General features: G+C 36.7%; 1 protein-coding gene across 2 annotated transcripts; it reads right to left on the bottom strand.

Moving 5' to 3' along the window:
• Nucleotides 1-341: 341 nt before the first annotated feature.
• On the bottom strand, nucleotides 342-13,155 carry LOC124156522 (coiled-coil domain-containing protein 42 homolog). Of its 2 annotated transcripts, XM_046531113.1 has the most exons (6): nucleotides 12,198-13,150; nucleotides 11,895-12,105; nucleotides 6,692-6,856; nucleotides 5,910-6,077; nucleotides 1,695-1,928; nucleotides 342-1,543 (listed from the first exon to the last, which is right to left on the bottom strand). In XM_046531113.1, the coding sequence occupies exons 1-6, from the start codon at nucleotides 12,305-12,307 to the stop codon at nucleotides 1,349-1,351; spliced, it is 1,083 nt and encodes a 360-aa protein (XP_046387069.1). In that variant the 5' UTR covers nucleotides 12,308-13,150; the 3' UTR covers nucleotides 342-1,348. The 2 variants fall into 2 exon arrangements, with proteins under 2 accessions (XP_046387069.1, XP_046387070.1); XM_046531114.1 differs by lacking the exon at nucleotides 6,692-6,856 and having other exon boundaries at nucleotides 12,198-13,155.
• Between the last annotated feature and the right edge of the window lie 2 nt (nucleotides 13,156-13,157).

Raw genomic sequence — 13,157 nt, forward strand, 5'->3', positions numbered from 1 at the left:
CCTCTTCCCCACAGAGACCCTAACTTATCCTGTGTGAATAATGAGTAATACAGGTGAAGTCTTCTCCGAAAGAAGAAAGGAAATTTATGAGTAAAAACGCACTCAGCTAAGCCCAGGGATCCTGCAGCAGTGACTGTGAGTTACCATTCCAAATCCCCCTGGGTGCATGGCCCCTCGTTGCACCCTTCCTGTTACTTACTTAACCAACCTCCCCCGCTTTCTTTATCACCTAAAAAAGTTAGTTCTTTACTACTTTACTGTCCAAGGTCAAAAGTTCTTAGGTCCCATATCTTCATACCATCATTATATTTTAATAGTTTTGATAATATGTAGAGAGAATGGATTCATATTGAATTTTTATTTTCCAAAAACATTGGAAGTACTAATTCCATTGAACATGCAAAGACAATGAACGAAGGTAATACCACAGAACAAGGAAATACAGAGAGGTCATAATGAGAATACACCATTATAATCTTGTTATTGGAATTTTGCGTGGTGGCCATCTTAAAATGAGTTAAATGTGTTGACTGTATTTGATAAATTTTTATGTGGAAAGTGCAAAGTGTTTCACTTCATATCCAATATGAGTTTTTCCAATCAACTTATAATGTCTTAGACTTGCCCATATTTACTAATAAAACACCTTACTGGATTTTTCAGAAAGCTGAAAAAGTTGTATATATGTTGCAGAGAAATTTTTGCAGTTAATGGCAAAATACCATGCTAAACTTCTTTTCCTTTCTCTCTTCTCCTCGTCCATTTCCCCGAAGAGCTACTGATATCATCGACTGTTTAACATTTTTTAAATTCAACACAAATTAATGCCAGATAAAATATCTGAAATGCTTGTTTACTGCTTATGGATCACAATAAACTTATTTAGAACATGGTCAAGTATGCTTTGAGGGATTATTGCTGTTAGCACCCTCTGTCCTCTCTGTATTTACTTACTCTTTGGTAGAGCTACATGAATACATTACTACAGTTTACTCTTCAATTTACCAATACATTAAATTATTACAAAAAATTCAATGTGAACAGTGAAAAATAATGGTTGATTCTACTTAATTACACATAAATGCTGGGTTGTACTCATGATCAATAGATGGGATCAGAATGTGCCCATTCATGAAATTTAATTTGAGAAGAAAAGTCGTGAGTGATTATGTTTTTGGACAGTATGCATTGTCCACCCCCAGATTTGTACAGTACTAGATGTACTTAGACAATTTTCAGTGAGGAAAAATTTAATGTAGATGTGTGAAAATTATGAAACATATTTTTATAAAGATATCGGATAACATAATCCTGAAGTTTTGCAAATCCCATTGTAGGCAGGAGATGATTAGTTGTTTGATGGTTTTGCTTTGTTGGAATTGATCGACTGGAACTGTTCATAGTCTTTGCTCCACTTATCAAGCTCCCTCTCAGAGGGTATCATTGGCTTGTTGCCTCTATTTGATCTATTCATGATCCGCTTAGCTTCACTTATAACACAATTCAGCATGAACATGTTGTCCACAACATACTGCAGCTGCTCCTGTAATAATTAAAATTGTATAGTTTTCTTTCATTAAACAGTAAACGATGTCCTGAGAATTCCAAGCAACCATGGCTTATTTCATGTTAATAGTTAGACTCAAAATTTTCAGTTATCCATCCATTCGGACAAAATTATGCTAAATGCTTACCTTAAACTGACTTCTTTCGAATTCTGGTTCACGGTTACGAGCAGCGCACATGTTCAAATATAAGAGCCAGATTCCTTCAATGGCTTTTGTTATCTCAATATACTTTTGAGTCTCCATGTCCCTCACTCTCTCGATTGCCTGGGACCAGTGCTCTATCTCTGTCTGAATGTGGTACTTCTTGATGCGGAGGTCGGAAAATTGCCAGGCCAACTCTTGCATCTCCCTGATATTTTCCTGCAACATCATTTGCATTGAATAATGTCTACTTATGGTAGAATTTCTTTCATTGATAAACACTTTTCAAAAAAATAATTTTTTCACAACCTGCAACAGCCGGATTTAAGAACATATTCATTACTTGACCTTCCCCGCTGGATTTAATGCTGGCTGTGTTATTTTCTTGTTCCCGACATTAGAATTGTTAATATTTCAGTAATTATCATAGGTAATATGTTCTTGACAAAGAATTTGATTAATATTAAATGCAGATTTATATTTAACATACAGTGTGCATTTTTATTCTCTTATAGTGTATTTTTCTTCCATTTCGTATTTTTAGCAGAACAGTCACTCACTTACAAAAATTGAATAGATACATTTTTTCCCAATTATCCTAAATAACTTTCCAATTTTTCCTGTTATTTTTCAGAGGGTTTCTTACTGTTCAGAAAATAACTCGGGAAAATGATAGAAACATATTGATTAAAATTTCTCTAACTAGCCTCATAGTTCATTTGATTGGAATAAATTGGTGCAAATTACCTAGAATTATAATTTCAGGGTATTTAATGACATGGATTGCATGAATTACAATCTCTTGCCTTTGTAGCAACTTCCTTCCATTCAAGGACCTTATCTGTATTGTATTCTACAATAATTTAATTAGGAAGGTCGTCATTTAGCACTTTGAGCATGGCTTGGTGGGGCAATTTTTTCAATAATTTCAAAAATATGTTAAATCTTACTTACCTTATTGGGTTAATTTTTTATCTTAATATTGATTATTCTTTCTATAGGATAGGTGGGATGATATAAAATTACATTCTCTGTTCTATTTGGACTGAAAAAATATTAATTTTAAGCGGTGTGAGACCTAATATCACATATGAATAACAACATTATAGTTAAAATGCATATGGACGTAATATTACATCTTTTTACCCTGTAAGTTTTAAATCATAAATATTTTTCTACCGCCCTCCTCTCCTGTAATGCACCTGCAATTTTCCCTCGATTATATATATGTTTGTAGCTAAGGCGTTAAGTTAAACGTTATCTCTTCATTGCTGTTTCGCTAAAAATTACCAAATATTTTAGTTATAGAATGCTGCATAAAATGGAAGGCCTTCCTCAAAACAATATCAATTTCGTTCAGGAAAGCAACTATGCTGTTCGTCCAGCAATACATACTATGTAAATTCTGCATATATAATCCTGGACATAAGTTCTCGGGTGTGTATGCAAATGATGGGCAAAGAAGACAGATGTGTTGCCTAACTTGCAGGATGTTAAATGACCACTTTGAATGTATATGATGCTGAGCAAAAGAATGCTGGTAATATAGAATTTATTGAACTGGTACTTGGCCTAATGATGAAATCTTCAAGCGAAAAATACCATGACAAATTGTAAGGCTTCTTTGTTTTCTCTTTTCATGAGAGATATTTGGTGTAATTTTCAGATGGGTTAAAGAATGAAGTTCCTTTTTCCCCCAATCAATTCTTGTCTACAATATTTTTTCCTCGAATTACCATGTACAGGATGTCACATATTTTTTAATATGATTTTTCTCAAGCAGATAGATGGGTTGGCCACTATGGAGTTCACTGCTAGTTGTTACTATGACTACTAATGATAAATAGTTAATTAATGGACTTGAAAATTTTGATCTATCAATGTGTAATGAATTCAAGAACTACAATATGTACATAATTATGGATGGTCGGGTCGGATACTCGGATCAAAATATCTGGGGATAATGCACTTCATTGGATACTTCGGATCCAAATTCGCTGTAGGAAATGAATTTTTGATCCAAAATTTTAAATTAATGCTTCACTGAATGCAGCATTCCATAAGAGTGGAAAGCTCTCTCACAATGTGCCATTGCACTGCGATCTGCGATGCTTGTCCTACTCATGAACCATTTTGTTAAAAAGCTCTTGCAACATAGGTACCCAGCGAGGGCAAGGAGGGGGGAGCTGCCCCCCCAGAAGCAAAAATTGCAAATGTCTTTAAGGAAAATCATATTTTTTCAAGCAAATAATTTTAAAAACTAATAAAGAGGTGTTACAGTTTCCTTAAAATATTGGTTTCATTCACTTTTTCCATGCTCAAATCTTACCTATAACTCGAACAACCATGGCTTGCCCCCCAGTTTTGATCCTGGGTACGCCCTTGCTTGCAAGGGTTATGCATAAGAATTTCGGCGACCACAACCGTAACCATTTAGATCCTGAGTATGGAAATAAGCCGTGGAAAATTTTGCAGCAAAATACAACTGGCATATAGTGTGAATCTTCACAAGAGATTGAATAACAATCAGGGGAATCTCAATATCGTAGGATCATAACCACATCAAAAGTCCCTACGTCGCAAATTTCACAAAACTATCTTCGGCCCTTCATCAACCCTAGACCCATGCCTCCGACATTCCTTTTTCCTTTGCCAGATAACGCTGACCATAAATCATTAGGGTCAAAAGAAAAGATCACGAAATATAAAAAGTAACATGAGAGCAATCGAAACACGTTTTGCCCTGTCTTACCAACTGATCTTTTTTCGGCCTACCTGCTTCAGTTCTCACCTTTTCTGGAGCCCAATGGCTAAGTGAGTCACCTACTCGGCCCGAGGGTAGGTGGGCAGGAAATATTTTGGGAATGGGAGAGCATGCACGAGATTCAGAAAAAAATGAGACCAAACACTACACATTTCTGATGGTATTTTGACTGATTGACACAAAGTTTTCTGGTGAAACAAGACTACACCAGTATTTAACACTGTTCAAACAGCACAACTTTCAAATGAACAAGCTTGCCATATACACACTCAAACACAAAATGGACTGGAAATGTAAACTGCACGTATCGCATAGCTAACCCGGCTTCACTTTGAAGGCAAGAACGTCACGAAGTGGCAAGATCAGACATTGCTTGGAAGACCATTTTACTACTTTGCATTTAGTATTAGAAAAGTTACCATTTTAATTCAATGATGTGCTGAAAAAAATATCTTTCATAGCGTGGAAACATTGTAATTGAGATGAGGAGAACTCCATGTACGCCATTTTCACGCACTGTGGCATGAAACTCACACGAGGAAGTGCAAAACCCACCTCACCACTATTGTAGCTTCTGCAATTGAAATACTAGTCATTATGCGATGAGAAAGTGACAAATTTCGAGGGAAACATTCGATAATTCATTCAAAGTTTGAAACCTGTTTTCATTGCCGAACACAGGCATAACTGTTTCAATCATGAGCATGTAAAGATATTTGTATTTTTTTTAAATAACTTGAAGGCTAATGAAAATTATTTATTAAAAATATTGAAATGCGTATGACAATGATAATAGCATTCCTTTGATTGCATGTACCCAGAAGAAACAGGCATAATTGCTTTTTTTATAGCAGACAATTACAAATGAAATGCATTTCGATCCGAAAATATCCAAAGTTCCATTGCCTGAAATCAAGGACCCAATCCAGATCTGGTTAAAAAAATCCTTGATCCATCCATCCCTGATTATAAAAGATTACAACACACTTTTCTTTGTTTCAAGTATGACACATATTTTGGTACCCTATGAAATAGGTACCTATCTTTGTACGGGACTTCTGCCATTGATGTAACCACAAATGCTGAGATGGGAAAGCTTCAAGGTCTATTAAGAGTATTAGTTTAAGGACTGAATGCCTTAAGAAATGTAATCCCTCATAGTGTATAGAACTAAGAAGTTAAAGAATATATAACTTACATAAAATTAATCAGTTTGTTATAAGGGAGCAAATGTAGGCCAAAGTTTCTGTATATTTCCCTGCAAATCAGAGGGTATAAAAATACAAATTTCTGTACAAAAATGCCAAAATAATTCTCTGAATATTCACGATTTTGAAAATTCAAGCATAATCAATGTATTTCATGTTTTTCAAGGGCCTGTGGACAGCCAGGACATTATCATCAAGAGCAGATCAACAGTTAATTAGGATACATACCTCAGTTAGGACTTCAACATCCTTCCGTATTTTTTCTACCACATTCACATTGGCTTCGTGTAGTTTTTTTAATTTTTGTCTTGTCTCAACAAGTGACTCGTATCGATTCAGGACATCATCAATACCTCTGTATTCAGGATAGGAATCAATAACTTTCTGGAGGAATTCCTATGGAGGAGACATTAAAAAAATTACATCCCCTTGACTACTTTCTATAAGTTATTTCACTTCTTGCACATATCTTATTGGTATGTGTTTGACATAGATATCCTTTTTTGTATTTATTTTGACAACAATTAAAATTTTTTGACCCACACAGTAATAGAGAAAGTTAAAAAAGGAGAATGATGGTTAAATATCTATATTAATACCATTTCCCCCTTACTGTTGATTTTGAACAATCACGTCCTTTCTGAAGCACTGACTTTACTCATTCTTGTGGCTGTCTATGCATTTTTCTTGAAGGAAAGGGTTGATGGAGAGCATAGAGCATTATAATTAGATTAAGGTCATTTCATTGAATTTTAAAAAGGCTTTTTACTTTAGTTTCAAGATTGCCAATATGTACTAAGATCAAGTCACCAATGATGAGTTAATTTTGAAAGGATTCATATCTTCACTCAAATTGTAGAGTCAGTGAAATTAGGGCTCTTTGTGTGTAATAAAATGAAAGGTATTTTTATAAAAAATGATAGCTTCTCCATATAAGAATAATTGTTAAAACATCTGTTTTTTCCTGACCACAAAACAAAAACCTTGACATCTCATTTACTTGGAGTTACCTCATATACTTTGAATTCTTCTACTTTAGCTGACAAGGAAGCTTCAGCTTCATTACACCACTCAAGTTCTTTTTCCAACTCCTCTATCTCTTTCTTGATTCTTTGCTCTTCACTAACCTCTCCAGTTATTTGTTTCTTAGAGCGCTGCCTTTCCTTATAGTTTTTCTAAATGTTGGAGGAAGAAAGATGTGTGTAAAAATTAGGTGTATGAATAAATATAATGGTAAAAATTTGCAATAGATGGGAATTTCTTAATTTAAAATGAAAATTATCATTTGCCAAGCATGGCCAATATCATCATAATGTGCAAATTATACGTTGCATTGGTAATCAATCTAAATGAGAAACTTAAGGAAAATAGTTGAAGTTATTGTGAATAGTGAAAATTACTGAAGAGAGAGACTTCAACCATAATGCATGATTCTTCAAGGAGGGAGGAAAATTTAAATTGGATGAAAATGAAGAGAAGAACATTGCAGACGAGAATGCCTAAATTGTAACAATGAAATTTTTGCTATAACTCATTTACATTTATATGATTATACAGAACCGCTTATTTCAATAATTTCACTCGCAAAATTTTGATGGTTAAATTATATTAGTTTTACTTTCTTCGAAGTTAATCAGCTTACGAAAAAAATGAGAAGACCTTCCTGTGTGTAATTGAAAAGAGACATAATTACTCATTAATAGTAAGATATTCCAGACATGTGTAATGGCACAAAGTTTCAGGGATCTACAAAGCTCTCTTGAGTCTGAAATTTGGCCTAACTTGGTCGCTAGCTCACTCCTCGGGCCACTGGGGCTGATTGGCAGGATATACAATTTAAACCAAGCTAGAGGAGGGCTGGGCCAAGTGGGAATGTATTGCACAAGTTGTGGAGCTTTAAAAATGTGGAAGGGAATCACAAATGTTGGTGTTTTTAAAATGCTCACTACATATTGGCTGAAGGGCTTTGGTGGTAATGTATCATCAGCATTGGGGTGGATGGGCACCCCTGGCAGAGAGATACTTGTATTGTTATGCCACAGCGCATCCACCAATTATAAAGGTGATCCTTAGAGGTTTTGATAATCGCATAGCCTCAAGGCCAATTCTTGATCAGAGAACTGAAGCATTGGCCATCATGTGCTGCTGTACATGTTCTTTGTCCCAAAAATGTACAAACTTGGCAAATCACAGACACAGCCTTCAAGTTTGCAGGAATTGCATTCTGTGGTATGCGGAAGCTTCTTGGACCTTAGGGGCATTTAAATAGCACTATACATCCCGGAGGAACGGAGCGGAGTACATGTATCGCCTCAATTGCACCGACTGTGATGCGATTTACACCGGCCAAACAGGGAGAAGTTTTTTCATCAGAGTGGCCGAGCACCAGATGTGTCATAGACAGGGGAAAGATCATTCACATTTCGCAAAACATCTTATAGACATAGGGCACAATAGTGACTTCACCCCAACTATTCTTCACTTTGAGAAGAAAGGACAGAGATTAGATGCCTTGGAAGAGCTGGAAATTTTAATCCACAGGGATTCATACCTCATTAACGACCACCTTTACTCTTCTCCCTCCACTTTCCCCCTTACTCGTTCACCCCTCCACCCACAGTTATGCCTAACTTAACTCCAAACCCAACCCCTACCTCCCCCTAACCAACAGCTCCCGGAAATTTCCCTACCCAACCTTATATATACTTGTCAATTTACCTGTAATTCTTCACCTTGACAATGTTATGCTGCAACGAAACCATGGTTGGTCTCAGTAAATTACCATGTGGAAATAGCAAAGGTATTATTCCTTCTATTCCTACGATAAAGGATTTCCACAAAGTTACGCCCGCTACTATTAATTAGCACTATGCACATTGGAATTGAGCACTTTAAGACTAAATTTTGGTGATCCCCCTTCCACTGTGAATGGGAAGGCTACCCTGTTATACTCCCCCCTTTGGTATGCTACCAATTGTACCAGCCCACAATATCAAAGGGAGAGCATACCTATATTTTTTTTAATGATATCTTTTTATACTAAATAGCCATTGATGTCATATATGTACCCACTCTCTTAAATTCAGGAGGATCCATTTATAAGTGTTGAAGGGCAAGCCTTTACTGGGGTTCACCTAAGTAAGCGATGTGAAATTCACACAATTTTTCATGTAGAAACACCATGTACAAAGTACTGACGGTTGTAAGCTTAGTGGCACGTGCAAGGCGAGGCTTTAGGTATGGACGAGTCCCATTTGAAGAAATTCCGTCACTCAGGGGTGTAGGTTAAAATTTCCATTTTGGCTGGGAATTTGACTTCATTTGCAGTCTAAGCTTGGCTCAGTCGCCTCCCCTCCCAAGTTCCCCCACCATGGCCAATTTCCCCTCCATTCAATGGAGTTCTGTGCATTCAGGGGCCACCAAGTTTTGACATGAATGTATGTACATGATTCCATAAGTGTACAGATTATTTTTACGAAATAGTTTCCCATATCATAAGATATTTAACATGAATGAAAAATATGACGAGGGACTTTGCTAAATACTGTTGAGGAAGCTGCCTAATTCACAGTCCTTTTCGAGTTTGAAATTGGGAAGTCAAAGTTATTGATGTGCACCATGGATGAAATTCACCAAGAAAAAATGATTTTTATTTGCCGGGATTCAAACCCAGATCTCCCGATTATTGATATGGTATGCCTCCAGCGACACCACCAAGTCATCTTTTTCCAAGGAAAATTTCAGAGTAGGTTAAACAAACAAAGTGTTGACATCCTCAGTGCTTAGTAAGCATGACCTCCACACACTCACCCCAATGTGTGGCCTTGAGACATCAACATCTTATTCAGTAAACCCATTCTGAAGATGGCTTGGCTGTGTACATGGTGGCATATTTGACTGGCAGAATATCCAAGTGTGAATCCTGTCTACGTCAAATGTCATGGCAAATTTCATCCTTGGTGAATATATCTTTGCATACGTAGATTGAAGGGGAGTGGAGGATTACTCCCCCATTCACTGGAGTTCTGTGCATTCCGGGGCCACCAAGTTTTGACATGAATGTATGTACATGATTCCATAAGTGTACAGATTATTTTCACAAAATAGTTTCCCATATCATAAGATATTTAACATGAATGAAAAATATGACCAGGACCCCCAGTGGAGGATTACTCCCCCACTCCCCAGACGCTTCAATAGACAAGATTTTTAATATGGCCCCGTTATCATTGCGTTTGTTTTGCTTTGAATAATCAGTAGAGTTAAATGATGGAGGGTACTTAAAAAGTTCATCTTTCACACGTAAATTCAGGTATCTATAGTTATTTCCCAGGTAAAATAAAAAAAAAGTTAGCGAACTGAGATGGTATGAGGCGAAAGCCATCAAGGGGACAGAGAGCATGCCATGCAAAGATGAAAATAATGCTTATTGATTTATCCACTATTGATTGCATAGCATTCCACCAAAAGAGAGACCTGCTTACAGCGGGAAACTTAAATATAGAGGTAAAGAAACAATTTATAAGAACCTACATCTGGAGTATGCTCCTATACGGAAGTGAGGCATGGACAATGACCGCAGCGGAGAAAGCAAGGATAGAGGCCTCTGAAATGTGGTGCTACAGAAGAATGAAGAAAATCAAATGGATCGACCGAGTTAGTAAGGAGGAAGTCCTAAGAAGGGTAGGAGAGAAGAGAAGCCTCATGAAAACCTTAATAAGAAGACGGAACAACCTTATAGGCCACATCTTGAGACATGATGGCCTGATGAAGACAATCGTCGAAGGACAGGTGGAAGGCAAGAATGGAAAAGGAAGACCTCGAACAAAATATATGGAACAAGTAAAGAGAGATGTGAAAGAGAAGAAATACGTAGGAGTGAAAAGATTAGCTGATAGGAGAACTGAGTGGAGAGCTGCATCAAACCAATCCTAGGATTGTTGATCAGTGATGATGATTGCATGTTAATTATAAAAAAGTATAAGCTGACTAAAGAAAACATATTTGAAAACTGTTTCTTTTGAAATACCGAATGTGTAACTGATGTATAAAAAAGGAAATATATGATTGCAATAGGTAACTACACAAAATAATTATTATTCCCTAGCAATCAATAAAAAAGAAAATAAAGAAGAAAGCATGAAAAAAAATGTGAGGTGTAAGATAAACCAAGTGTGACTAGTCATCATCAAAAAGCAGGCATGGGTGTTAACACTGGTAATTTATGTTATGAAATCAGTACATGGGCTGAAGTTTTTATGAATATAGGGGCAGCGATAGAAACTGCCTAGTCAGATAATATTTAACCCTTTCGTGCCGAATGTCAGGTGGAGCCAATGGGCATTTTCATAAGCAGAAGACCTGACGTCGGGTAGAGGTGTCACGGATATTTCAATGTAAACAAATGGACGTTGGCTCTAGCCAATGCGAGGGAAGGGAAGTGACAGCTGAGGTAGCAAGTGTCAGATGTATTCAGGTCCGGCCTGAGACCCAGCTTAGTGAGTCCGAAGGGCCACTCCTTGGCAATTGAGCCCGACCCTCCCACCCAGCAGGAATTCAATGGGAAGTGGTCATATTGCCAATAGTTTTTTCAATGATAAATCTTGTTGTATGCTAAAATTTTTTAATACGTTGAAATGAATTCTTTGATTTGGTCTGTGCATAAGCAATTTTTTAACAAAATTTTAGTGTTAAAAATAAGCAATAAGCCTTAAGGCTATAAGCCCGGAAATAATTATTATTACCTTGTATTCACTAACTTTGTTATTATTAACGCTAGAAATCTGTTCAAAATTCCTCAATGCTTAAAAAAATGTCAGTAATTCTTTTAGAAGAGTAAACTATTGAATATCAAATACAATATTTGGTAACAAAAAACACTTGGTAATGTAATAAGTTGACTGTGAATTTGTGCTATGATAGGGATAGAGGGTCTAGTTCAGTGGATGGGGTAAGAGAAGAGTCCCAAATCTGAGGGACAAATTACCAGGGTAACTCCATCCCAAAAAAGAGCTCCGCACGGAGAGGTTTAAAATATTCTCATGCTACTTGTAGTAAAATTGTATTAGTATAGGTACACATTGAGCCCCCTATTTTGTATAATGCTAAAATTATGCATATTAAACAGTTTAATCTTCCATGTGTTCATAATTCCTCACACGAGCTGATATCTCTGTGAAATCAATTAGTTAAAAATCCTTCATTTTAACTTACCTTGAGAACTTTCTTATTTTCCTGGAATGAATTATGAAGCTCATTCTGTTTCTTTCGCATCAGATCCCAATTTTCATTTACTACTTTAGCTCTCCTGTCACAAGCAGCTTTTTCTCTCTGCTGGGCTACATTAATTTCAACCAAGTCTCGCTTAGCTGCAACAAGGTTTGCATCTGGTGAATCACGGGCTACATCCCACTCTGGCACTTTCCTTAAATGTTGAAGATTTCATTTAAGCAATGGGCAATGCATTGAAATTTGGTGATGATGCCAGAATCAAATTAATAAGCAGCATAATCCCACTTTATCAGTTCAGATTCCAATTTTTTACTAATTAAATAGTCTGCAACTGCCTTTTCTGGTGCTGTCTCTATGTCTGCTGGATATGATAAATCATGTGGAATGGAATCCATATTGAATAAATTCCTTCTGTATTTAATTACTCGAGAAAGCTTTACGGAGATACTAAAGCATTAATACCGAAGGCGAGGAGTGGTTAAGCGGAGTTAGTTTTCCTACGCTGCCATGGCAACTGATTGTTACGGAGTAAGTTTCCATAGTTACTTCAGGGCCTAGAATATAAAAATATGGGGAAACACGTGTTTCACACTCCTGGAATGTATGAAGACATGTGCTCCTACATTAAAAATTTGAAGGCGGCAGGTCTTGACTAATTTTTTGGCGGCGCGTGACGGCTTCCTCGCTGAACGGCGCGAAATCGTCATCACCATAAAAAAAGATTAAGCATCGAGTTTCTAGAATTAAGAAGAGCTTATTAAGCATTGTGTATGGATCATTGGCACTGATCATATTCAAGGAGATACAAGATCTAGCTTTCAGCCCACTCGGCGCCGTGGCGTTATCGATGTTGGCGGCATGGTAGATATTTGTAGGTATTCGAGGTAGAGTCGCTTTAAGAGTTATTCCCATCCCAGAGAAAGACCAAAATAGCTACAAAATACCATTCAAGATATTTGGTCCATCTGATATTGAAAAGGGAGCAGCCGCGTTTATGACCCTTACGCTAGGAACGTTCGCAACGTAATTGAAAAATACGCGGTCTAAAGTGTCGCCATCTGACAAAAGTTTTATATTTAGCCCTTCCAATCAATTTAGCTTACAATAAGAAGCCAGAAGCTAATATGTGTCGGTAGGAAGTAATAAAATTTTTTTCTTTACGATTTTATCAAATACATTTAGAAAAATCGTTGTTCCCTTACTTCTTCCTAATATTTACATGTTGGCAGTCTCTCACGAAATGCA

The sequence above is a fragment of the Ischnura elegans genome, chromosome 3 (assembly GCF_921293095.1).
Source record: "Ischnura elegans chromosome 3, ioIscEleg1.1, whole genome shotgun sequence".
In the NCBI taxonomy this organism is placed as follows: domain Eukaryota; kingdom Metazoa; phylum Arthropoda; class Insecta; order Odonata; family Coenagrionidae; genus Ischnura; species Ischnura elegans.

What these genes read in the sequence shown, in the direction of transcription:
- LOC124156522 (XM_046531113.1), bottom strand. Translation starts at nt 12,307, where the DNA reads ATGGATTCCATTCCACATGATTTATCATATCCAGCAGACATAGAGACA. An exon ending in AAAATAAGAAAGTTCTCAAG is followed by an intron (nt 6,857 to 11,894) that starts GTAAGTTAAAAT and finishes TCCAACATTTAG; the next exon opens with AAAAACTATAAGGAAAGGCA. An exon ending in TCGAAAGAAGTCAGTTTAAG is followed by an intron (nt 1,544 to 1,694) that starts GTAAGCATTTAG and finishes TAATTATTACAG; the next exon opens with GAGCAGCTGCAGTATGTTGT.